Below are 27172 nucleotides of genomic sequence, written 5' to 3'. Positions count from 1 at the left end.
ATACAGAAAAGTCTAAGTATACTTGGCGTATAGGCCTACTTGTACTTACTTTTTGATTGAGTAGCCAATTAAAGTGTTCTAGTAGAAATCCAAAATAAAAGTATGCACCTGAAAATAAGCATACTAGGTCCTCTTTAATATTTTTTATTTTTGATATTTTTTTTATTTTTATTTTTTTTTATTTTTGATATATATATATCTTTTTTATTTTTTTTTATTTTTGATTTGGTGTAACAAAACAAGCCATTTGGTGACATCACCTCAGACTGGAGGAGATGTGTGAGGGGCATGTTAACTGTGTTCTGGTGTTTATGGTGTCACTAGTGTAATGATGAGCAGATTAATCGATTATGAAAATAATCGTTGCTTGGTTGCCCTCCTGGACACATTATGTCAACCTCAGTGCTTTCATAACACGAGCAGCATCGCATTATTACATTATATATTATTATCTTCCACATTTGTATTTGGGAGTTCCTAGTCTGGCCAGTCACCTTGACAACATTGGCCCAATGACAGCGCGCACGCGAACTAGGCCAGCCAATCGCAGGCGTCCGTCGCTAGCTGCATGTCATTTCTGCTTCTGCTCCGCTTTGCAACCTGCAAACCGTGTTTTGTTTGTCTTGTCTGCGCAGCAGCAGTGATGAGACCGCGGGCTCCCTTGCTGCCGCTGCTGCTGCTGGCTCGGTACAAACGGAGGAAACCTCTTCTTCCCTTCTCGTGACTTTTCCCGCTCATGAGGACTCCGGTAATAACCGCAGAGGACGCACGGAGCAGGACCGAACGGGAGCGCACCACCGCCGGCTGGGCTCTGGACTCAGCTGCTGCTGCTGCTGCTGCTGGATGAGAGAGGAGAGAGTCTGACTAGGCATTTTCTCCCCGGTGACAAGAGACAATCTCAGCGGCGCATCTTCCCACATCCTCCTCCTCCTCCTCCCTCTTCCTCTCTCCTCTCCTCCTCCTCCACCACCACCTCCACCGCTGCCCTCCAAGGCTGCAGCCCCACCGACCATGGCCCTGGTGACTCTGCAGCGCTCCCCCACTCCCAGTGCAGCATCCTCGGCCAGCACGACCAACAGCAGTGCGGGGGAGGTGAGTGGGAAACGCCGGGGCTCGGTCTTTGTGTGAGGGAAACGACGAGAAATGCACCCTGCAGGAGCAATACCCTACCCAATACCCAATATCCCGGCTAGGAAGGGTTAACCTACTGTGTGTGTGTTGTAAACTTGATATATTGTGTCATTGTTAGCATGCAGAGTTGTTGTTTGTGTGGCTATACTGTGGAAGCAGGATTTGTAAACACAATCCTGCAGGGTGGGGGGGTGGGGAGGCTGCTGGGTTTAGCTGTCAGAACAAAGTGGTCATTTTGCTGCTTGCACAAACATTTGCTGCGTTGCACACTCAGGTTGTTCTCCCTCCTTCCTTGTTATTGGCCTTTTTATGTGTAGTAATGCATGCAAGCCTCAATGTTGGGGAGGAGATCTTTAAAGGGGAATGACATCAATTTTGTTTTTTTACTTTATTGCCATTAATACAAATTAACAGACAATTAATCATCAGAAAACAAAACCAACCTTGAGACTGGGCCTCACCTGACATACATGTACACAAAACAAAGTAATGGATGGAGTGCACACTCATCCACCCACATATATATCTATAAAAACTGTACATCAAAGACAATTAAGTAGAGGATTCCTGACTAAAGTATTCTATAACTAACATCCATCTCCTTTTAAAAATAGGCAATTTCAGTTGTACCTTGGCTGTCATGTATTCCATCATTCCATCATGACATACATTTTTAACATTAATGTTCAGTGTGTGTGTGCCCCAGGACACTTCAGTAGTCAAGTGTTCATGAACTTTCACTTAATGAGTGATGCAACACTGAGGTATACAACCCAGGGATGTGAGATATCTGCAACGCCTCACACAAAAATCACAATGTAAAAAAAAGAGATGTTATTTTCTAGCTTTAGACAACTGCAGTCAGATTCCTGACAACGAGAAGTATAACATTGAGTTTGAGGATCAGACATTAAAGCTGCAGTAGGCAGAATGTTTTTGGCATCATTGGGCAACAAAAAAACATAATACGCTTTCAGCATATTGTAATTCAAGTGCTCTGAGAGAAAACTAGACTTCTGCACCTCCTCATGGCTCTGTTTTCAGGCTTTAAACAAATCTAGCCCATGGCGGGAGACTTTGGCCAATCACAGGTCATTTCAGAGAGAGAGAGCGTTCATATTGGCTGTTCACTCAGCGGAGGTTTCAATCGCTCACAAACGCCGATCAAACGGTCTAACTAGGGAGCGCTGATCAAATATGAATCAATGTTCTGTTACTGTAATGCCTATTTCTCATAACATCTTGTAGTGTACTGTTTAGCTGTAAAAGGAGAAAGTGTGCTCCGGCTGGTGGGCGGTGTTTAGTAATTCCTCAACTGATCTCAACATGGCTGCAAACTTTCACATTTTACAGCTAAACAGTACACTACGAGATGTTTCTGAAAACATTTGAGGCGAGAAATAGGCATTACAGTAACAGAATATTGGTTCATATTTGATCAGCGCTGCCTAGTTTGACCGTTTGATCAGAGTTTGTGAGTGATTGACAGCTGCTCAGAGACGACCAGCCTCCAGCTCGGCTCTGATTGGTTGTTTTATCCTCCGGTCTGTGAAATCTTGCAGATGCCATTAGGAGCACCGGAGGACACAGAGGCACATGACTTTTTTCAGATTACCTGTCTCGTTCACTACTGTCAGGATATAGTGACCGTTTTATAAAAATAACTTTTTTAATCATATTTTGCTCCAATTCTACCCACTGCAGCTTTAAATCCCATGTGCAAAACAAAAATATTAGCGGCAAAAGTCAACATTCAAATGTGGAGCTGCAGTGCCAGATGTGAACGTCCCAGTGAAATCATAACATCAGCGTTTGGTGCTCCAGTTTCTAGTTTTAGGAAAGTGGATTACGTGCTCTGAAGTAGGCTGACTGAACTGAGACACAAAAACAAGCAGCGACATTCTTCCTCTGATTAGAAGTTGGGTTTTAAATATCACTTTCTGCATTACAGCTCTACTATTCTGCAAGAGTCAGCCAGCGAGAAGGAAAAGTGGAGGGGTGTGATGCGTTTTTATGCTGAACTTGTGCTGTTTGAAGGCCTCCTACTTAAGGATGCACGATCCGGCTTTCTCAGTCCAGATAGCGATACCTGGGCTTTGGGTATCGGCCGATACCGAGTACCGATTGATCCGATACCAGATTAATAAGCTGTATGCCTCACTGTGTAGAAGTGACCGGGATCATTATTTTATGTGTAAGGAAGCATCAGGCCTGACTTAAACATTGCTTTTTCTAACTTTGTAAAACAAAATATAACTAATAAATACATAGATATAAATGTATTTAATTATTCTTTAATATTAAAATAATAAATTATACTCCAGCAACTTGGCAAAATTAACAGGAATTACAATTCAGGTGTAAACCTTTTTAATGCAGCAACAAATTGGTCAACAGGAATTATAATGCATAATGTATATACTGTAGTATATAAATATAAAATTCAATTAAATAGATCAGCCTCATTGTCTCTGATACTCGATCCAGCTATTTGAGTCAGTATCAGCCCGATATACGATCCGGTATTGGTATCAGAGCATCCCTACTCCTAATGATTCAACTGTCCCTCTGTAGCAGAAGAGATCACAACACTGACAGGGGAGGACCAGCAGTTGGCGCTGGCACGCTTTATTCCAATCTCATGGTCCTCAACATCCATTTACGCCACTGTACCACCTCACATCTTAAAGATTTAACGGGACATAAATCCGTAAATCCATAAATCCAGCAAACAGATATTTTTTTGCCCCAGTAATGATGCTCACAACGAATGTCGGCCTCCAGATGACCCAAACAACATTTGCCTGTGCTCAGTGCAGTATCTCTGTTCACTAATCCTGTCTGGGACTTCACACAAAAACAACTCTCTGGTTCTGTTCAGCTACAAATATTAGATTCACAAAGATGTCTGTTTTTAAGAACAGGAAGACGATGTAAAAAATCCTCTCCTCCAGTTTTTCCCCGATATTCGTTTGACACTGCCGTCACACGACAGTCACACTGTTGCAGTCTTTATATCCTCTGCCTTGTTTTTGTCTTTCAGGATTTTGGAAGTGATGATGAGCGGAAAAATAATCAGAGGTAAGATCTTTCTGTTTAAAAAGTCGTGTATTTGAAGTTCTTGCAGAGAGATGTCAAACAAATGTATTGTATTTCTGATTTGTGGAATGTATTTTGTGTGCTGTCCTTGTGGTCAGTGAATGAGCAACAAGGGGAGATACCAGCAGACAGTGATGTCTGATGTTATTTTCGTTTTGATTGTATTTGAGATGGTAGTATCACTACACAACATGATTTTAACCAGTCTCATCTTAACAACAGAGTTTATTGTCTTGAACATTTCAGGCTGCAACAGAGCTGAAACCCCCCAATGTTCAGTTAATATTTTTCCTAATAGCATATTAATCTGGCTTTTAATTATTTGTAAAACACTTTATGAGACTTTTAAAAAGTGTTATGCAAAATGAAATTGCATTTGGAAAGCTGGGAGTACAGTAGAAGTAGGCTACAGATGAAAGCAGTTGCTTAGTTAATAAAAGGATGACATCATGAAATACAATACTTTAAATTTTCACTTAGTTTCTAGATTAGATTTTCCATCTATAGGCTTTTGCTGATGTATATTTATACCAGCCGCGACAGCCAGTGGCTGCTATTGTTTTCACCTTGTGCGTCCGTGTGTGTTTGTGGACAGATTTTGTCAATGTGATAGCGTCACAACCGTGCAAGATGCGGTCACAAAACTTTACAGGTGTGTAGTTGAGATCAAAATGAAGGCTGAAGATGGGTGGGGTCCGGGTAAAGGGTGCTGGTGGGGAACTTTTTACCCCTGGCCTGATTTGGCATTGTGGCTGGTGTAATCCCATCGCCAGCAGGTCTCTAGTTTGGTTGTGTTTCTGCCAAATGCTTGTTGCACAATTGATTCTATAATGGATGTAACGGTTCTATAATTGGAAAAAGGGTTTAAACAACACACAATTTGGCAAGGACAGTTACACTTCAAATGACTTATTGTATGTTATGTATGGCTGGGCTGCCCCCTCTTAGTCGATTAGTCGAATAATCGGTTTTGGTCTTAGTCCAGTAAGATTTCTTTAGTTGATTAATAATTTTTTTCATGCTGAATGACTTATTTCTAAGAAACTTATGAGCACGACTCTGGTAAACACAGGATTTGAAGTGGTGCTTTTGTGTGATTCCTTGTGGAGAAACTCACTCACAGATCTACTGTATAATCAATCGGTCGACAAAAACGTATGAGTGTTAGCCGGCTAAGAATGTCTTTGGTTGAGGGCAGCCCTAATGTCAAAGTATCATGCTGCCTTGATTATTAAGAACTACTTTGGCAGGTGATGAGCTGCTTGTCTTGTCCTCAGTCCCGAAGATTCAGAAATATCAGTGGCAGTTTATTTTCTGTAAAGTTTCTCACGGTTGTCGAAGAGAAAAACCTGCTGGAAGTACAGTTGATTTAAAGGGATAGTTTGGGTGTTTTGAAGTGGGGTTGTATGAGGTTCTTATCCACGGTCAGTGTATTACCTACAGTAGATGACGGTCGGCACACCCCCAGCATCGAGAAACAGACAGGAGTACCAGCACGGTAGCAAAGCGATATACTGCTGTGGACGAGGCCGGCAGAAAAACTTATTTTAGCTATCGAAAAGAAAGGCTAACCTAAAAAATGACCAAAATCTGTTTAAGTGTATGCTATACTTAGAATATTGTCACGGCTTTATCTTGCCTTCAGATAGCCCTTTCCTTCTCCTTTTCGACAGAGAACTGAACTGAAAGTGAAACTTATCTGTACCCACTCCAAAGCCAGCAGGCTCAGATGACAAAAACAGTATAGATACGTTTCACTTTCAGTTCAGTTCCCCGTCGGAAAATATTCGAAATATAGCGTACACTTACATGAATATACATTTTTTAGGCACGCCTTTCTTTTAGGTGGCTAAAATGTGTTTTTCTGCCTCCCTGTCCACATCACTGTATTGCTTTGCTCCGGTGCCGGTACTCCTGTCTGTTTCTCCAAGCAGGGGGCGTGCCGACCGTCATCTACTGTAAGTAATACACCTATAATGGATAAGCACCTCATACAACCCCTCTTCGAAACACCTGAACCATCCCTTTAACATGACAGGTGTTTAAAATGTTTCCTCTGTTTAGCTACATACCAGTGAGTAGGCCTACATAAACTGTTGTTCCCGCTCGGTCACAAAGCTTTTCTTTAATCAACCCAACGTCATAAATGTCATGATTTGTGTCAGCAGAGCTTTGGCACAGACTCTGTCTTTGTGCGCATGTGAGTGTTTGTGTGTGTGTGTGGGGGGGGGGGGGGGGGGGGGGGCGGTCATTCACAGTAGTTGAAACAGTCGTGTCATGCCTCGTCTTGAGTGTCGACATGATGAGTAACATGTTTCTGTGGCTCAGTAATTCATCAGCATGGAGAGTCTTCATTTAGGATTCTGCATGTCAGACTTGAGATCGACGCCAAGTAACATTTCCACCGCCTCCCCAGCGCTCGCATGAATGATGGTATTGTGGCAGAGGGTTGCGTAGGGAGAGCTGATTGTCGAAGCACGTGCTGCGAAGAGGAGATAGTGAGCGGAGACTGAGAGAGAGGACAGGGCAGCGCAGACGAGGACAGAGAGCTGTGGGAGGAAAAAAGAGGAAGACCCAAGACTAGAGAAGTTAAACTGCTTGGAGAGGCTGCAGTGTCCTGACCGCAGACAGGGATACGCAGGTGTATAAGATGGATGGGAGGATGTCAGCTAAATTGGAGGTTTTTTTTCTGAGACTGTAAATAGTCCAGTAACTATACTAGCAGGATGCATCTGGTTGTGAAACCTTCACATAAAGCCATGCTCACCGTGCTGCCTCACTTTGTGGAGAAAGCTGCTCTGACTCGGAGGGAGATCTGTCGCATGTAAGTTCTCGCAGCGACACAAACAAAAAGTTAATAGTGGACGTGATAGTAGACACTTATGAGAGTAACTCGACATTTAATGGTAGTATGGGATGTTTAGAGTTGAGTTGTGATGATGTCACAGTGTGATTAGTTTAATATAGCTGCACGTCATCCACATTTTAAAGACTTTTGTGATCGAGCTTTGTCAAGAGTTTGAAGTTGTTACCTTGAAATCAACAAACCTTTCTCAAGTGTATTTATTAATTGACATCTCGCCTTGTGATTATTGTACTGTTGTCTCCAAGTCGCACGTCTTCCACATCCATTTGAAATGAAACGGTGATACCACGTAGCAGGGGGAGCTGAAACAAAAGGCCTTGTGATGGTCCCACTCAGTCATACCAGGCTTTGTGTGTGTTGGTCGAGCAGGGGGAATGAGACTGCGGTTAAACAAAGCTGCACTCTGTTCTGTGTGAGAAAAGACTAAAAGCTAAAGCTCCTCTCCTGCTTCACTGCAGCCCTCATAACAAAGTCATGACCCAGAAGTGCTGCATCCAAACGCCGGTCGGAGAGGAGAGGAAGTTTTAAAGCCCGAGCACATATGGATAGTCGTGGTGTAACGCTTGATTCACCGTAGGTCAGCGAGCCCACGTCTGTTAATCATGCTGTAAAAACACAAGGCTGTAAAAGTCACTGCATCAGGACTCTGCTGACTTTCAGCCAGCGATGAGTCCTCTGTCCTGCTCGCTGGACCAATGAGGACTTAATAAGTATGCAGCCTACACCTGGCTGCTCACTGTACGTACAGTATCCTGACTGCAGACATTTCACGTCCCCGTGGCAACTTTGTTCATCGCAATTCTTGAACACACCACGTGATTTAAAGCAGGATTTCAACTCCAATATGGCCACAATGACAGAAAATGATTAGGGAAATTTTGATGATTGAGTCATTGTTAAAGTCTTTGCCAAACATCTATTGGTTTTAGTCCCTCCCCTTCCTCTGTCTCCCATGAGACCTTATTTTGGAAAAAAATATGTACAGTAGTCATCCCATTTGAGATGTGGGATTTATTCCACACATGATATTTGTCAATTTAAAAGATAATTTTGCAAGTGAATAAATGTTTGTCGTAGTGTCATTTAGTTTTGTGCGATACCGCTCAGTGAACTACATCACTCGTCTTGCGCAACATACGCCACCAACACTCGCTAGCTAACTTAGCTATGTTCCACGCACAACGTTATCTTACCAGATGTGTTTTATCCAGCGACTCCTGGTCTTTTAATCAGCCGGGGAGAGAAAGAACGAGTCCGACCCGTTGCTGGTGTGAGTACATCCCAGTATGAAACACACAGACATCGTAGCTTCAGAGAGAGAGACGTCTTTCTAATTACATATTTTCAGAGTCTTTTATACTTCAACAGTTTTACAACAAACTGTGACTTTCTTGACTTGCAAAATGATCTTTTAAATTGACAAACATCATATGTGTGATTCATGCAACAATTCAAACGGGATCCTAAAAATATTTTCTCACTGTTGACTACCATTTATATATTTTGCCAAAAGAAGGTCCCATTGTGGTCCATCGGAAGGGGCGGGCCTTCACCTCTAGTTGAAGATGTCACCTGAGTTCTTGGAAATTGAGACAGACCAAACGATATATTTCTTTCCAAACATTTTTATTTAGCAGTTTAGGTCACATACGATAACAGTGGTTCTATTGTTGCTCAGTTCAACAGTTATAAAGCCAAAGGAAGGTTTTTTTTTTTTGTTTTTTTGTTAAAGCATTTCATAACCTCTCTAAATGAAGGTTATTAATCAAGTCATCCAGACATTTTAATAGTTGGGACAGTAGTTTTCTTCCAGTATGTGAGAATAAATTGTTTTGCTAATGAGGGAATAGGAAAGAAAGAGGTTGACCCATAGAAATAGAATGAGAGTAGAACCGAAATTCCCATTCAAATCAACACAGCAGGATGGTCAGAGCCGCGGACATTTTTATATGTATACCGTTACCATTGCAAAGAACTGTGGCCGTTGTAGCTGCCTAACTCATTCCATTTCTATGCACTGACTGCTGAGTGCCATTTTCTTCTGAACTAGTCAAATGACCACAGCAAACAGTTCACTGTCTATACTCTCGTTCTATTTTTATGGGTTGACCGTTGACTCAGATGAGCTGAGTTGGGTTGTGGAGATGAGGAAGGCTCAGTGGTGTAAGGCATGTATGGATAAGGGAAAGTATGTGTGTGAGTGTTGTTTAAAGGTGCATAAGTAAGGCTGCCCAGCAAGAGAAGCAGTGGTTATGGAGAGCAGACCTTTTGTACCCTCTCAGGTACAGCCAGTTACTCTGAACACCCACCCAGATGATGTTTTATGACAGTTATCTACAATTTCTTGCGTCCTGACTGATTTCTTAACTAGTCAGTTTGATTTTTATGACTGGAATCTGGAGATATCAGAGCTGTATGATAAAGGGAGTCTGAACACAATGTGTTTAACTACGACTGTACCTGTGACAGCCGGTTGTGCCAGTAGTAGATATCAAATCACCCTTTTTTTTTTTTTTTTTTTTTTAAAGAAAAGAGGGGAAAGTACGACGGAGTATTAGAGTCACATTCAGGAAAAATAAATAAATCTGAGATTTCGAGAATAAAGTCATAGGTTTACGAGAAAAAAAGTCGTTATATTATGAGAATAAAGTCATAATATTATATAGTAGTAATTTTATGTGTTATTTTAGTGGGAAAAATAGAGCAGTGTGTGAAAATGAGGAACGTGGAGCATCTTGTGAAGTTATACTTCAGTATAGGTTTCACAAATAACAAAATACTTAATCTTTTGGCGCTTCAGCACCACATTATCATCAGTATCAGGACCTTGAAAAGATTGTGCAAGAAACTGCATTTATTCCGAAGAAAGAACCACAAGGACCTGGGGGAGATTGCCTCTTTTGTGGAGGAGGAAATTACTTTTTTCCCGGAAAGTTATGACTTTATTCTCGTAAAATTAAGACCTTTTTTCTCGTAAATTTATGACTATTCTCGAAATCTCCGATTTTTTTTTTTTCCCCTCAATGTGGCCCAAATACTCCGTCGTAGGAAACAATAGATTAATCACTGACTTGGTGAAAGTTGGTGCTCAACATTTTAAGCTCAAGTTCAGGGTTTCCTGGGAGTGTAGTGTAGTGCAGCTATAGAGTTCACTGTACTGTAAAAGAAGGCCGTTCTTTGATGGCAGTTGTTAACATTTCAATAGCCCTGAATGTATTTTCCACCTCTGCTTTTTCCAGCCTCAGTGAGAGCTTCTTCATGGTCAAAGGAGCCGCCCTCTTCCTCCAGCAGGGCGGCAGCGCACAAGGACCAAAGACCCCGACCCACCACAAACACGCAGGTAGGAACAAACATGCACAGAAGAAGCTTTGTTTCTTGTTCTTTTGCTGATATCCTCTGCACAAATAAGCTCCAAACAACAGGATAGTGTATTTGCTGAGGTGGCTTTTCTCTTCGTGGGTTTGTCTGTGTTTATTCTGAACTGTGTCAGGAGGCGTTACCTGGCCGGGTCCGACCTGAAGTGACCTGCAGTTTAACACAAGGGATGCTCACAAATCAGTTCAAACAAGATCAAATCTCAAGCAGTTAAAGACTGTATCTGTTCTTTAACCTTTTGAATACTGGGACTTTATTTATTACATAATCACGCTGCTGCTGATGATGTTTGTCTGCACTTAAAATGCGGCATAATCATGCCCAATCTAAAAATAAGTGATGGGGTTCTTTAATAGATGCTCCCTGTTTACAAGTTTCTAATCTGACGTCCTTGTTGAGCCTGAAGTCATTTGAGGACAAACGCGGGACAAGTCGGAAGTCTGTTTGCACGTGACTCAGGAGTTACTCCCTAACACTTTAGCTTAGCACGGCTGGAAGGTCTCAGGGTTTAGAGTTGTCTTCATTGAGACAAGTCCTCGAGCATATTTCCTCCCACTTGAGACAAAAAACAACAATGAATGTACAATAGAAGAAGCTGAATGGTCAGTTTGTAGTTGACCTTTAGATTTTTTTTGTTAGAAATTCCAGAAAGAGTGTCTCTGCAGTGAAGCCTGTCAGGGATTAAAGTGTGCATTGTTTTCTACTCCAGGTGAATAGGGAAAAACAACAAATAGTTATTACCATGAAACTTCCCCAGTTAATTACTTACAATAAGACAATTTTTTTTTGTATTACAGGTTTTCTGAAAATGTATGTTTGAATATACAAATGAGGCATTATCTTATTAAATACTGTATGTGCTGATTTGCATACATTCAGAACAGAAATCTGAACTTTGGTTAAAGCCAGGTACAAAATTCTTGTTTCATTTTGTTGACACATTAGAGTCAAATGTACAGAGGGAATTTTGGATATCTTTTTATCACTCCATAAATCAGAAATATACTGTAAACACTACAGCCATTAAAGAAAACTTTCGCCATGTTTTTAGAGATAAAATGTTCAGGCTATGAATGATATATGAACAAACAACTGTGTAAAAACCTTCAGAATATAGATAGGAGTGAAACTGGAAAGTTTGGTGGATGTAAGAGTCTGACAAAAATTCATTTTGAGGAAACAGCCTTTAAAAACACCACAGGGGAATAGGGTAAAACATATTAACTAATAGATATCACCATGAGACTTCCTCAGTTGATTACTGACATTCAGACAATTATTTTTGTATTACAAGTTTTCTGGAATGTTACGTATAAATATGCACATGAGGCATTATCTAATGCTAAGTTATGGTGAATTTAGGTGAAATCTACAGCCGCAAATAGACAAAGTGTAGTAAAATAAACACTTCATTTTCAACGGTTTCTTTCCACTAGTCTGAAAGAAGATACATTATGGAAGCCAAATAACCCCAAATCTCAAAATTGACCAGTGTATGAAAAACAATGTTTTTGCCTGGGGTGTCTCCCCTTTAAGTCTGAACTTGGTAATATTCTTCAGCTTGTTAAAGGCAGTTTTAGTTGTTATTGCAGCGGTGAAAAATAATTTTCTCTGTCAGGACTTTTTGTGAGATGAGTTCAGTTTAGACATCCAGACTGTGATAATGACCTTCATTTGTCTAATCCAGGGGTCAGCAACCTTTACTATCAAAAGAGCCATTTTTGGCACAAAAAAAAAAATAAATCTGTCTGGAGCCACAAAACATTTGAGCTTTGTGATGAAGGTAACACAGTTTATAGTCTAAGTATATAGTATATAAGTCTAATGCAGTGACGGTCAAAGAGCAAATGTATTACGGAGTATTAGAGCCACATTGAGGGAAAAAACATATGAGATTATGAGAAAAAAGTTGTAATATGACGAGAATAAAGTCATAACTTTACGAGAAAAAAAGAAAATAACAAGTAAAATTACTACTTTATAATATTATGACTTTAGTCTCGTAATATTATGACTTTATTTTCAAAATCTCAGATTTATTTTTTTTCCTCAATGTGGCCCTAATACTCCGTCGTACTATAGACCTACAACAATGATAAATAAAAATGAAAATCTAAACAAAGGGAGCCACTGGAGAGGGGCTAAAGAGGCTAATGTAGCTCCGGAGCCACAGGTTGCAGACCCCTGGTCTTATCAAACATGAGTAAAAGACTGAGCTAAACTAGTTCTCATTGAATCGCAGTAGACTCATTCAGTTTCCTAATAAGTCTGAAAGTGTGTTTCACTTTCAGGTGATTTACCTCAACACCTGCAGGTCATGTTTAAGATCCTCCGGTCTGAAGATCGCATTAAGCTGGTCAGTATAATACTTCCATACACCCACTCCATCACTCACATTTATTGATTTTCAAAAGTATTTGGATATGTGTTGTGTGTGTGTGTGGGTGCTGTACACTTGAAGTTGTTTTATTTAACCCATTTGTGACTGCAACTGAAATGTTTCATTTCCTTTTGGTGGAAGTGTTGCCTAAAGCACAAATGTGGTTTCAAAATTGGTCAAACTGTTTGACTGAAAAGTGAGTTTTTCTTATCATACTGTATCTAGTCTTTGGGCACATGGTACTAACTGTTTTTACAATAGACTCCATTATATTTTAATGTCTGTATCTCAGAAACTACAAGGAGCACAATCAAGTATTTACAGATACAATATTAAAGATGTGCACACTAGGGCTGTCAAAGTTATCGTGATTATAATGCAAATTCGTACATTTTGAACAGATTAAAAATGTGTTAATTTGCAATTAATCGCAATTAATCATGGACAATCATATAATTGATTGCGATTAAATATTGGAATTGATTGACATCCCTAATACACATATATGCAATGTAAAAAAAAAAAAATCTAATATGGAAAACATTTAATAAACACAATGTTAGCGTTTTTCCTCATTTTTCAAAACTGACTATTAATTAAAGTGTGATTATTCATTGATCTAAAAATGTTAAAGTGGATAATTATTAAGTAATAATGTCAAGACTTTTGACCAATCATAACAAATGTTGTGGCATTGTTCCTTATCATACTAAATATAAAGTTTGGGCACAAATGGGTTAATTCAATATATAGAAAGTTACAGCACAAGTCTTCACTCTCTTACTCATTTTAACGTTAAAACCATTTTAGAAAAGCATTATTTACTGAGTGACTGATGGTTATCGTGCAGTCACACACGCTTTCGTACAACACCAGTAAATCCAGTATATGTCTTGCATGCTTTCCTTTTGTTCCACAGGCTGTCCGGTTAGAGAGCGGATGGTCAGACCGCGTGCGCTACATGGTCGTCATCTACACCAACGGCCATCAGGATACGGAGGAAAACATCGTCGTGGGTATGGACTTCACAGACAAGGACAGGTAATCAACCCCTCTGCAGCTTTACATTTAGTGCAGTCTAATCTCATTATTAGATCTGTTAAAATGTTATTCTTAAATCTTTGTGATTTACAGTAAAAATTGCTCTATTGGGATGGTGCTGCCACTGTGGAGTGATACCAACATACATTTAGATGGAGATGGGTGAGTTTCAGTTTGTCCTTTCATAAAAGATGGAATACCTAAATCAGCCGGCTGAATATTTCTGCTGGTATTCCACCGGCTGCACGTTTTGGTTGTTCCCTGCCTTTTTAGGTTTTACTGCCCACCAGTGGCAGAGGCGTGAATTACAAGCATTTTTCTCTCTCTCTCTGTGTCTGTGTGTGAGAACAGTTCTTGCTGACCTGTTAACATTGTCTCTGTATGCCGGAGGAATGTTCCACCGGTTGGTGTCCTGAATAGTCCCCATGAACGAGCCGTGTCCAGTCTGTGTTTACATCCCCCTGATCTTCATCTCCACCCACACTCAAACTGATCTTCCTTCTCTCCTCCTCCTCTTCCTCACCAGAGGCTTCAGCGTGAACACGGCGGGGCGGTCACATGTCTTCAAGCCTGTGTCTGTGCAGGCCATGTGGTGAGTGAACCCTTCCTGTTTACCTGCGATTACTGTTGTTGTTGTTGTTGTTGTTGTTGTGGTGTGTTTGTGGCGTGTGCATGGACAGGAGGAAAAACGCATCGACCGTGCAGGATGAATGTTGTTTTAGACTTTTACATTAGATCGAAACATGTGTACCAGACCTCAAGGCAATGTTCAAGTTAACTTGAGTTTTCCGATTTTGTCTGCCTCTTTTCATGCCTGTGTGCAGCGTGAAGGTACACAATGCTGAAGGGTGAGATTAGCCTAGTTAGCTCAATTATGGGATCAAGTAGCAGCTCCACAAAAAGGTAATAAATAACTGTTGTCCAACACTGAGGCTTTGTACTCCTTAGCCCAACGCTTTTCTTAACGAACATACGTACAAAACGCCACCAATTACTTCGTTCTAATCATGTCCATATAAGAATAAACATAAAGCATAATGAGATGTTAGATTATTGTTTGGATCTACTATTTCTGTCATCTACTTTACGTATATGTAACACTGAATTCACACCAGAGCAGCGTCGCAATGCGTCCCGCAGCGAGCTGCCATGAAATGTAGGAAGCCAAACAAAAGTTGGGGAAAAGTTTAACTTTTAGCATCAAAGTGCGACCACAGAGGACCCGCAGCCAATCCGTAAACAGATCCTGTGAGTCCTGTGACATGTTGACCTCTGTTTCAAAGAATTTCTTCCTGCCTGAAACACGAACACGACAACATATGAATTGAATTGAATTCATATTTAGATTTACATTTTTATTTGGAAAAAGGACAACGTACATTATCAACATTCAAACAAATGTAAATGTGCCCGAGTTGGCTGAGAGGCGAGTTTTCATCGGCAGTCCCTTTGCCTGATGTTGTTAGACATCCTAGAATAATAAAAATAATACAATATGCACAATAGTGAAGAACACACTACATTGTGGTAAAAAAAAACATATAATACAGTAAAGAAACCTGAGCGTACAAAATCCAAATAGAAGTACAGTACATACTTGCCAATCTTGAGATCTCAAAAATAAGGAGGATTTTGAAACCAAAGCGGGGGGGGAGAGGTTTGGGGATCCTCAACAGAAAGTTTCAGAGACTTTGTTTCCTGCATTTTGGTGACTTTTAAAGAATGAAAATAGCAAAATAATTATAATTATAAAGAACATTGCAATATCAGTTTTATGTTTTGCTACTTTGTGCTTTTTATCACATAGACATGCAGCATTGGTTAAAAGTACCATTACCTGTAGACGCGTTAAACCTCACAAAATTAAATTAAAATCTACTTAAATTATTTTTGTAAAATAACAAACAACTATAGAACATTTTATTATAATTTTCCACTATTTTCTCCTGACAGGACCATTTAAACTGTCCTTCACTATTGTCACCATTGTGTGTTCAAAGACTTGTGACTCTGTCTTGCTCTAACAACATGCCACCTGCTGGTCACTTATCAGAATGACCAATTAAACAAGTCTGCTCTGTGTCTCTGCAGGTCTGCCCTGCAGGTCCTCCACAAGGCATGCGAGGTGTCGCGCCGGTTCAACTACTTCCAAGGAGGCATCCCTCTCACCTGGATGGCCTTCTACGAGAGCTGCATCACCTCGGAGCAGAGTTGCATCAACGAGTGGAACGCTATGACCGACCTGGAGACCACCCGGCCCGACTCGCCCACCATGTTCGTCGACCGGTGAGACCCGACAGGCCGCTTCATGTGACACTACTGTTTTAGTGAGAAAAATGAATTCACAATACTCACAACCTGATATAACTATCCCTTATGCTAGAAGTGGATTTCAAACAGTATTAGTCTCACGTGGTGAGCAACTAACGATTATTTTCATTATCAATTAATCTACACATTATTTTATAGATGAATCGATGAATTGCTTGGTCTTAAAAAATGTCAGAAAATAGTCAAAAATGGCTATCCAGGTGTCTCAAAGGCCTGGGGGATGTCTTTAAATGTCTTCTTACCCAAATATATTCAGTTTAATATGACATAAAACAGAGAAAAGCAGAAAATCTCCATATTTGAGAGGCTAAAACCAGCATATTCTGCCTTTTTTTTCATGAAAAATTACTTTAAACGGTTAATCAATTATCAAAATTGTTGGCAAATATCTTTCTGTTGATTAGTCGACTAATCGTTGCAGCTCTAAATGTGGCCAAACAGGCCAACTGCTGCTGATTTCTAACATGTCTGGTGTGTGTGTGTAGTGTACGTCCTTAGTCATGGATAGATTTCAATGCTTTGGACACCAGCTGTTGTCCCTTTTGTCTTCAGCTGTGGGAACATGTTACACTGTCATGCTAATTTTCATTCAGACAGCAGCACTGATGTGTTGACTCATTATGTGCAGGCCGACTGAGCGAGAGAGAACCGAGTGTCTCATTAAAGCCAAGCTACGCAGCATCATGACGTTTCAAGACCTGGAGAACATCACCTCCAAGGAGGTATGTGCCAAATCAACATCATCAATGTGTGTGATTGGTCCAGATCTTTTTTTTAAACTGTATTATTTTTATCTATTTTTTTTTATTAATAACAGTCCTTTACTGTACACTGAAAATCCTGTAAGTTCAAGTAGAGTGTTGTTCTGTCATAAAGACGTTTTAGTCCTTTCAGAGTGTTTTAGTGCTTCTCTGTGTATCGCTGTTGTTTTTGGAGAGTAAAGTGTTTCTTGTTCGATCTTCGTCCACAGATCCGTAACGAGCTGGAGCAGCATATGAGCTGTAACCTCACAGAGTACAAAGAGTTTATAGACAACGAGATGCTTTTGATCCTGGGTCAGATGGACAAGCCCACGCTTATCTTCGACCATGTGTACTTGGTGAGTTTTTCAACCTTAATTTTATGCTACCTTTACCTGTTTTTAGATCATATTTTATATCCTATTTTTAAATTATTCTATAACTTTTCCTCCACGCTGATACCCACATACTGTCGATTTATACTTACCTAATTTTTAGCAATTATTCTCAATAACTTTCTGTCTCTGTAGGGCTCTGAGTGGAACGCTTCCAACCTGGAAGAACTACGTGAATGCGGGTGAGCTGATAGTTTAACCTCTTCCAACCTCGGCCAACTTTACTGTCTTTCAGTCTCTGAAGCAGGCTCCTAGAAAATCTAAGGAATCCATTGGTACCAACCATGTCATGCTAGCATGTCAGGAAGGAGGCTAAATAACGCTCCAAAGTTAGGCTAAATTTTGGCGTCCCTTGACCTTTGACCTCAAGATATGTGAATGAAAATGGGTTCTATGGGTACCCATGAGTCTCCCCTTTACAGACACCCCCATTTTCTGTATACTGGGGTCCCTAAACAGTCATGGAATCACATAAATTGGGTATGATTGTAAAGCTGAGACTCTTGTGGATCCAATGAGCCCAATAGTATTCATGTGTGATGATGTTAGTCCCCATAGTAGCCATTTCATTGTAGTGAGACCATTTTTTTTAAACTTGACCTCACTGTAGACTCTACTGTAGAGAATGACCTGTGGTGACCTCTAGGATAATCACGGCCTCATGAAACTTTACAGCCACAAGCTAGAGACCTAGGTAAAGAGGGGTGAAGTGGAAAAGGTTCACACTAACATACCATGTTACCACAAAACACAGGCACATGTCGCTGTATGTCTTTCAGTTATTATTTAGTCAGTGCAGCAGTGTTGGTAGTTACTTAAGTAATGCTCTTTTAGTATATTTTCAAAACCATATATAGTATTTTGTTATGTAATATGATTTGGGAGTGAATTCCATTCTTGCATTGCTCTGTATATTACTGCATTCAGGTGAAGACTAACATCTTGTTGTTTTGATTGCAGCGTGGGTCACATCCTGAATGTTACCAGAGAGATTGACAACTTCTTCCCGGGGATGTTTTCTTATAACAACATCCGCGTATACGATGAGGACGCCACCGACCTGCTGGCCCACTGGAACGACACCTACAACTTTATTGTCAAAGCCAAGTAAGTCTTCACATGTAAAAATAAACCAGTGGGCTGGGTAAAAGGCAGAATCAGGTTTATCTCACCAAGTATATACATACATGGAATCTGACTCTATTCTATGCAGCTCTCTCATTGTACTTACACAGAATAGAAATGACAGAATAAAAGAATACTAAAATAAAATGTCTATATACGAGTCAAGTGTTCGGGAGTTGTAAACAATACACATAGTGCAAAGAAATAAATACTGGATGGTTATACATGAACTGGATGATCATGTACAGCATGTACATGTGGAGGTGTCTATATACTGTATATACAGTGAGTAGGACAACAGCTATGTACGTATTACAATATTTACATGAAGTGACAAAGTGACATGATATGTACATATTACAAAAAAATTTGCATTAAAGACTGTAAATTCTAATCTAAAAATGTGCATTAAAGACTAAATTATAATCTAAAAAATGTGCATTAAAGACTGTAAATTATAATCTAAAAAATGTGCATTGAAGACTGTTAAAATTATAATCTGTAACGGCAGCAGTGGATATTTGGTGTTACAGGGTTATTGACAGTGTATGACTGATTAAGTGTTCATCAGAGTGATGGCCTGAGGGAAGAAACAGAAAATTCTTCAGATTATAAAATGTAAAACCAGGCTGTTATCCAACAAGTGTAGAAAACAACAGTGGACAGAACTGTGCCCCCACGGCACTTTGGTATTAATAGATGTGGGTTTTAGTCATCATTTTAAAGTCATCACAGCTTGACTGGCTCCCATCATGTATTCTCCCCGAGCACCGGAGCCGTGACCACACCGGACACATTTTTTCTCCCGCCAGAATGCACGACACGGCTGTGAGTAACATAGAGAGAGAGAAATGGTGCATTCAGTCTGGTTGCTATGCAACTGTCTAAGCATGTTAACCTGAAGTAAAAAAGGATTTTTGTAAAAAATAAAAATGGAGAAGCTCATCCTGAAAACCATCAGATCCAAACGTAAACAGAATATTTTAACTACTACTACTACACTGTCCTAACTATCACCAACTAGATCCACATAATGGGGATGCAAAGTAATTATTTTCTGTCTAATAGGAAGAACAATTCCAAGTGCCTGGTGCACTGTAAGATGGGGGTGAGCCGGTCCGCCTCTACAGTTATTGCCTATGCAATGAAGGAGTATGGCTGGTCCCTGGAGAGAGCCTACAACTTTGTCAAGCAGAAACGGAGTATAGCTCAGCCAAACGCCGGTTTCATGAGACAGCTGGCAGAGTACGAGGGAATCCTGGACGCAAGGTAAGCAGGTCTTTAGTTTCACTCGGGTTTGCACTTCGCTGCAGTCACCTGGGTGTTTTTTTTTTACTTTAGTGCAGCCATGAGGTTTCATCTCCAGGGCTGATACTAAATTAAACATAGCTGATTTTTATGAAGCTAATAGCTCCTTTGCCCTTCACAGTAAACATCGCCACAACAAGCTGTGGAGGCCTGGAACGGATGAGGAAGGATCAGATGATTTGCAAGCCTCTGGCCACAGTACTGGTGGGGAGGAGACGCCAGTGTCCAGAGGGGATGAAGCGTGGGGAGGCTGCGGGGCGTCTCCGTGCAGGGCTCCGGGCCTGGAGATGGAGCCCCTTGACTCTCTGAACTATAATTATTACTTCAGACGTTTGTCGGACTCTGCGCTAGACAGCGAGCCCTCCACCCCGGTGCGGGGTCCCCCTCTGCTAGGCATGGAAAGAGTTTTCATCGAGATCGAAGACGTGGAGAGGGACGCCCTATTGGAGGACGAGGGCTTCCCCATGGCCCATTTAGCCCTGCCTGGCGAGGGAACGGCGGCTCAGACGTGCGGCCGCCTCGACCCCCTGGAGGACATGAGGCATAGGCTCGAGATCAGCACTTTGGAGGAAGAGGACGAGGAGGAGGCCAAGAAAGAGGAAGCTGAGATGGCAGCCTTGGCTGCAACGCCTGGAAATTCAGATGGGAAGAGGGCAGGGGAGGACGCCGAGAGGACGGAGGAAAGCCGGTTAGGCCTGGCCAACCTGAACACCAACAACAGCAACCGCCTCGCCGCCAAGCGCAGCTGCCCCGCAGCTTTTGACGTGAGTTAAGAAAATATAGCTTTTAATTGTGGTTAAAGTCATGTTTTGTGTTTAACAACTGCTTTCATGTCAGAAGCATATGTAACTTAAAGCTGCAGCGGGTAGAAATGGAGCAAATATGATAAAAAAAAGTCACTTTATCCTGACAGTAGTGCACGAGCTGGAGCCTTGCCGTCTCTGAGCAGCTGTCAATCACTCGCAAACTCCGATCAAACAGTCAAACTAGTCAGCGCTGACTGAATATGAATCAGTATTCTGTTACTGTAATGCCTATTTCTCGCCTCAAATGTTTGTGACCCGGTAGCCACGTTGAAATCTATTGAGGAAATCCCAAGCACCGCCCACCAGCCAGAGCAAACTTTCTCATTTTACAGCTAAACAGTACACGACAAGATGTTAAATTTGATCAGCGCTGCCTAGATTAACCGTTTGATCAGAGTTTGCAAGTGATTGACAGCTGCCTCCTTTGAATGAACAGCCAATAGGAACGCTCTCTCTCTGAAATGACCTGTGATTGGCCAAAGTCTCCCGTCACGGGGCTTAATTCTTTAAAGCCTGAAAACAGAGCCATGAGGAGGTGCAGAAGTCTAGTTATCTCTCAGAGCACTTGAATTGCAATATGCTGAAAGTTTATGTCATTTTTGCCGTATGATGCCAAAAACATTCTGCCTACTGCAGCTTTAAAGTTTGAAATATTCTGCATACCACTGACCATATACCGTATTTGTATGTTACTCCATTTAGGACAGTGCTAGCACAGGAAACCCTTTAAAAGTGAAGCCCTCCTATCAGTCCTGTAAAGACTGCCTGCGTCTACCACAAGGGCGGCGCTGTGACCGTCCAGCAGGAGGCCGTTCTCACCGCCTTAACCCCTCCCGCCACTGCACTATCCCCACCATATGCATAGATCCACCCGGGACCAATTTTGCCTCCTCCACCACAATTCTGCAGTCTCTGCAAGCCCCTGTAGTCGTCCCACCCAGCTTGGTCCAGCCCTGTAGTCATCTGTACCGCTGTGCCACCTGCATCCCCGGTGTCCCGCTAACCAACCGCCAGAAACCGGTCTCACCCATGAGCTGCGAGGAGACGCCTCCTGACCACAGCTCGGCGGACACTGCAGAGGACATGGGGGACGACGTGGGAGCCCCTGTAACCTCGAGGGAGGTTACAGGGGCCATCGGTGCGGCTCCTGCTGAAGGTTTAGAATTACAACCGGGTGGTGCGGCGGAGCTCCAGCAGCAGGCGCTGGCCCAGCTACAGATGCCAGGACTGGGGATAGAATTTGGTCTGGAGCTGATGCGACAGAGGGCGGAGCAGCTGGAGAAGCTGCCGAGCTTGGCCATGGAGGGCCAGCTCCCAGTAGGGCCTCTGCCTTAACACAGTGGCCCGGGACATGGATGAGATGGAGGAGGAGGCTCACCACTGCCTCCAGCAGGTACCTTTTAGATGACTGCCGCTGTGGTGTCGTACCAGAAACGAAGCTCTGCTTTGACCTGTACTGTCATGTCCTGGCCTCATAGCTGCACTGTCACAAGCTGCATTTCCAGAGAGTGTCCTGTCATTGTCTACCGGCATTAAAGATCCAGATGAGGCTGGTTGTTTTTGACTATACGCTAAAGGCTTGAACGCTTCTGGCCAGGTAAGGACTGAAGACTTTCCCCCCGTGTCCTTCCACTTGTCCCTCAAAGGCCCATCTGGTCTCTTCTGAGCCTGCTGACCACATACAGGATCATCACACTTCCCCACAGCCCAGTGGAGATGAGCCTTATGCTGCCATTTTACCCTCAACAGGCAGGTTTGGCATATTCCCAAGACAGGAGACAGTGGTGGTTGTTGTTCCTTTCTAACTCCTGAGAAAGCTACAGCTAGCACTCTGATGTTGATGGAGAGAAAAAGTAACACGCTTCTGTCAGTGTACTGTATGTTTTTCAATCCAAACTCATCAACAGTATCCATGAAGGAGCTCAATGAATGTTTGCAGTTGAGCCATTTTGGTTTGCATTCGGCGTCTCCTCGTGTTACCACTGATAGCTGAATCCTCACTAACCTCCACTTATATTTTTTTTTCCCTGCTGCAGCTGCTTTTGCATCACGAAAGGGCATTTCACGTGGAAGCATAATAATTTTGAAAAAGGATGTGAGCCTCTTTATGCCTCTTTGTAAAGCGTCGTACCTCGGACCACAAGCATCTCTCGGACTGTTTTGGTCAAAGACTCTTTTGTTGTCTCTCCGCTCAGTGGCTGGTTCACCCTGACCTCCTGCATTTAATGTAATCATGTACTTAAAGCACTCATTTTAGCCCCACGCATGACTTTGCAGTATTACAAAACATATCGTCAACATGCTTAGACATAAAACATTTAAGTTGTCTTTTTTTAATATATATATATATATATATATATATATATATATATATATATATATATATATTAAAATGCATTCAAATTTGTCATAATTCAGTTTAACTGACAACGATCATTCATCAGATGGAGGATAAATTGGTTGATTTGAACCCAACTCCTCGTCTTATGCCTGAAATAACGATAAAAACGACTGAAGTTCGTTACATTCATTCATTCAGATGTCAGGAAACATTCAGAAGCTCAAATGTAATCTTATTTTCCACTCTTGGTCTGATCACTTCCTGATGTAACCAAAGCCATATCACGTTGCCAGGTCCAGTTAATCACTTTCTCACCCAGTCTGCATCTGGGTAGTCATTTCTCTAAGAGGAAAACATGGCTCACACAGTTAACGTTTTGGTCACACTTTGAAAAACAACAGGCTACCTTTTCCTTAAACCCACAAACATTTGGTGAAGGCACACTAATCATGTATAGAATTAGCACTTGGGCACAACTCCAGTATCCATTCACACACGGTGCACATTTCAGATACATTTAATCAAATTAGTTTGAGAACACTAAAGCAGGAACAGACATCAGAATGAGTTCTATTCTTTGCTTGCAGTGTAAAGTCCATCCTTGTGAGTGTAGCTTATTTGATCTATTGATTATTATTATAATAATTCTGACTTTCCAAAAATATTTCTATTTACAGTGTGAAAATTAAAAATTATAGTCTTAATTTACAATATTAGATTTCCTTTATCTTAAGTACAGAAAAAAATTCACCTATTAAGAAAACTGCAAAGCCCAGCACTTTTTCAACTCTTCAAGTAGGGCTGCAACTATCCCTCTTTTTCATTGTCAATTAATTTGTTGATTATTTTCTCAATTAATCGATTAGTTGTTTGGTTTATAAAATGTCAGAAAATGGTGAAAAATGCCGATTGGTGTTTCCCAAAGTCCAAGATGACGTCCTCAAATGTCTTGTTTCGTCCACAAATCAAAAATGTTCCGTTTACAGTGATAGAGGAGTAAAGAAACCAGAAATTATTCATATTTAACAAGCTGGAATCAGAGATTTTTTACTTTTTTTTTCCTAAAAAGTGACTCAAACCGATTTAATCGATCATCAAAATATTTGCCGATTAATTTAATAGTTGACAACTAACCGATTAATCGTTGCAGCTCTATCTTCGAGTCGTTTCCTCATCTGTTATTTAGTCCATTTCGTACACGTTCACATAGCTTGAGGCATGTTTTGTTCAAATTGTGCCACCAATCCAAAGTTGCTGTGCCACAGGGTGTTGCTCTACAACTTCTTCTGTTTAGTTGATGTTGTGTTCCTGCTGTTTTTGGCACGCTGGGTGTGCTAGATCGGTACTGAATGACGCCTGCTTGTATGCGGGAAAAGCGAGTGTTATTACTGTGTTTAAAAGATCTGAGTGCTTCAGAAAGAAATGAAAACTGTGCAAAGAATGAATGCAAATGATTTAATCATCTTTAATTATTGTAATTTTTATTTTTTTTTGAAGATTTAACTTTTCTTTAGTTAGATCAGTAGAAACTTCAATGCATCCTCTGTTCCTTCTCCTCCCTTAACTGGACCCCAGGGAGCTGCAGGTTTGCTCCGCTAGTTAGATTGAAATACTTTGGTTTCTTTCCCTCACATGAGCAAGATGTAACGTAAGGCACTTACAAAGTTGTTGACAACATTTGATACCGCAAACATTTGAAATGGAACCATGTCAGAAAAGTTGCATAAAGTTGTTAATAAATATTGCAGCTATAAGAGTTAAGAAATGTTACAAAGTGGCAACCTAGAGACGTGAGTGTGGTATCAATTTGTCATTTAACTCCCAGCAAGAAAGCTCTTCTTTTAAAATATCATTGATATGATTCTACTAGAGTGCTCCAGGGATGACTTATTTTTGTAGGCCGATCAGGAAGTCAGCATCGATCTGGTTCCCTCGACAAAAACCCAATGGGATTTTTCCATTGGGTTTTGGATTATTGCAGAAAATGAGCTCTGTGGTAAACACACGTTTATGATACTTACACCTTTTGTTCAGCGAGATAATCTTCACAAATGAACACCACTTTATGATTTTTTAATGCAATCGCCAGAAGTAAAACGTTAGGCTATAAACGAACACAACACAACGAGGCTGTAAAGGCGGACGAGTCTGCGTGATGACGTTTAGTAGTCTCATTTAGCCACTTTTTAAGACGTATATAAAAGCATCAAAATGTATTTATCGATGCATTTTATGTCGTAGAACAAATCGTTAAAATCTCTTAAGCGTGCGTTAACCACAGACCTTATCTCAGGCATCTGTAAATATGCCTGAATATGCATCAATAAAAACCCATTTTAAAAAAAAACATTGACTTCCAGACGAGGAAACCAGAAGTGCTGAAATGCTAACTCACTTCCGGGTTTAAGGACTCACTCCCGTAGCACTCTATTTAAGCCAGTTGTTCTCGGTATGTTGACAGGTGGGCCCGATCAGCGTGCTATGAGCACTAAATCCTTCTGTTTGCGTTCCCAGACCACAGCACCACATTTTTGCTCGTTTGCTTCATCTTTTGAATTTGTGTTTGTATTTAAGTGCCTTAACCTTGGCCTTAGCTCTATCATACATCATCACAGGCGTTGGCAAAAAGTCTCTGTGAGCGTGTTGATGGTCTGGCTTTCTGTACATTACTTAACCCTCCTCACTCCCAATAATAACCATGCTCCTTGCAATGTATAACACGGCACAAAATAATAATGTATGCAAACACACATAAAGCTCATGCACAGCAGCCTCCTCCTCCACCCCCGACACGCGCATACTTGATGGACTTCCATTTATTAATAGCCTATAATAATATTGTATTTGTTTGATATTGTTGAAACTTGTGGTACACTGTATTGGTTCAATAGCTGGCTGAGGAACCTTACTTGCTGGAATGAGAACTATCATTTACATTCAAACATTAGATAGGATGGATGAAATTTACCAGTCTGTATATATTTTTCTCTACAATTTGCTATTGAGTACATTAGCTTGCAGATGTGGTTCGATATTAAGAAAAGCACTGATAATGCTACCGTGTATTGAGAAGTACTCATAATTAAGTTCTCGTGTTTGTACCACAGCAAAAAAAAACAACTTTGGGCCATCTCTAATTTAGGCAAATATCTTCAGGCTCTATTAAAAATGGCAACGATTGAATTTTTTTATTCCCAGGCAGCAGGCATCAAACTGACAATCCTACTTAAGAGCCAGACGTCGAGGACTATGTGGAAGGATATTAAGACATATTGTAATTTAAAAAGGGGGATCCAGGCATTTATAGAGTGTATTTATAGAGCACAAGTCTGCCCCAAAGCATGCGAGGTCGAGACGAGTGGAAAAACATGGAAAAACCTACCTGGGAGTAAGATTTTGTTACGTTAATTGTTTTTTGTTAACTTTTGTGTACTGTACTGTACATTGCCAATGTTCATGTGTAATGCACTTTTTTTTACATTTTGTTAAAATGATGTCCAGTCTAATGTTTATCATGGAAATAAACCATTTCCTCTGCATAATCTGTTCATTCGGTTAAGCTCAGCACACTGTTTTCATTGTTTGTACACATTTTGGTGAAAAAAGGGATCTATATTACGACTTTAACATGCCTTTTTTTGCAATATACTGTACATGTTTGCATCATATGAATCGCCTCTGTCTTCCTCTGGCCTTCACTGTGTTGATCTTAAATGGACAGGGCAGAGAGCGCTCTTATTGAATTAGTCAAATGAAGTCAGTGTGACATCATGAGGCAGGTGACAGCTGGAGGCGAAGATCTTCCTGGAAGACCAAAGTCCTACAGGACGACGGGCAGGCAGAGCACACGGCCTCAGTGAGTATCTACCTATTATATCTGTGATGATTTCATCTCATGCAGTTTATTAGATCAGAAGAAGAATAGTCTGTATTGATTGTCACGGTAAATGCTACAGTTACAATAAGTTAAAGGTCAGTTAAAAGTTAACATTTTCTACCTCAGTTATAGAAGAATCTTCATGTCCAAAAGAGCCATGCCTGTGTTCTATATGTACGCTCCCGTGGTTATGTATACTGAACTATGTTATTCAAGCCACAGAAATAGCTTATTATGAGCTGGTACATTGCACATCTATGGTTTTATGACCCTGCCTTGCAGAACACTGTGAAAATTTTACTGTCAAACTAGATTATGTGTCTGAATATGATCCTGTCGTACTGCTTATTTGAATTT

At 41.0% G+C, this 27172-nt stretch overlaps 1 protein-coding gene across 2 annotated transcripts; it reads left to right on the top strand.

Annotated features, from left to right (window-relative positions):
* Nucleotides 1-225: 225 nt before the first annotated feature.
* ssh1b (slingshot protein phosphatase 1b) lies at nt 226-23998 on the top strand. Of its 2 annotated transcripts, XM_037753672.1 has the most exons (15): nt 226-1092; nt 4175-4212; nt 10336-10436; nt 12763-12827; nt 13771-13892; nt 13986-14054; nt 14419-14484; nt 15984-16178; nt 16852-16945; nt 17194-17322; nt 17494-17540; nt 18319-18465; nt 19552-19752; nt 19913-20555; nt 21300-23998. In XM_037753672.1, the coding sequence occupies exons 1-15, from the start codon at nt 1012-1014 to the stop codon at nt 21930-21932; spliced, it is 2631 nt and encodes an 876-aa protein (XP_037609600.1). In that variant the 5' UTR covers nt 226-1011; the 3' UTR covers nt 21933-23998. The 2 variants fall into 2 exon arrangements, with proteins under 2 accessions (XP_037609600.1, XP_037609601.1); XM_037753673.1 differs by lacking the exons at nt 226-1092; nt 4175-4212 and adding an exon at nt 6753-7054.
* Nucleotides 23999-27172: the final 3174 nt, after the last annotated feature.

This window comes from Sebastes umbrosus, chromosome 19 (assembly GCF_015220745.1).
Source record: "Sebastes umbrosus isolate fSebUmb1 chromosome 19, fSebUmb1.pri, whole genome shotgun sequence".
NCBI classification, from domain to species: domain Eukaryota; kingdom Metazoa; phylum Chordata; class Actinopteri; order Perciformes; family Sebastidae; genus Sebastes; species Sebastes umbrosus.
Note: the sequence above shows the minus strand (reverse complement) of the source record. Positions and strands in the feature narration are given on the sequence as shown.

Excerpts from the sequence above, each read along its gene's own strand:
- ssh1b (XM_037753672.1), top strand. The coding sequence starts at position 1,012 with ATGGCCCTGGTGACTCTGCAGCGCTCCCCCACTCCCAGTGCAGCATCC. Across the intron at positions 13,893-13,985 it reads GACTTCACAGACAAGGACAG|TAAAAATTGCTCTATTGGGA; the intron begins GTAATCAACCCC and ends TGTGATTTACAG. Across the intron at positions 16,179-16,851 it reads CCCACCATGTTCGTCGACCG|GCCGACTGAGCGAGAGAGAA; the intron begins GTGAGACCCGAC and ends CATTATGTGCAG.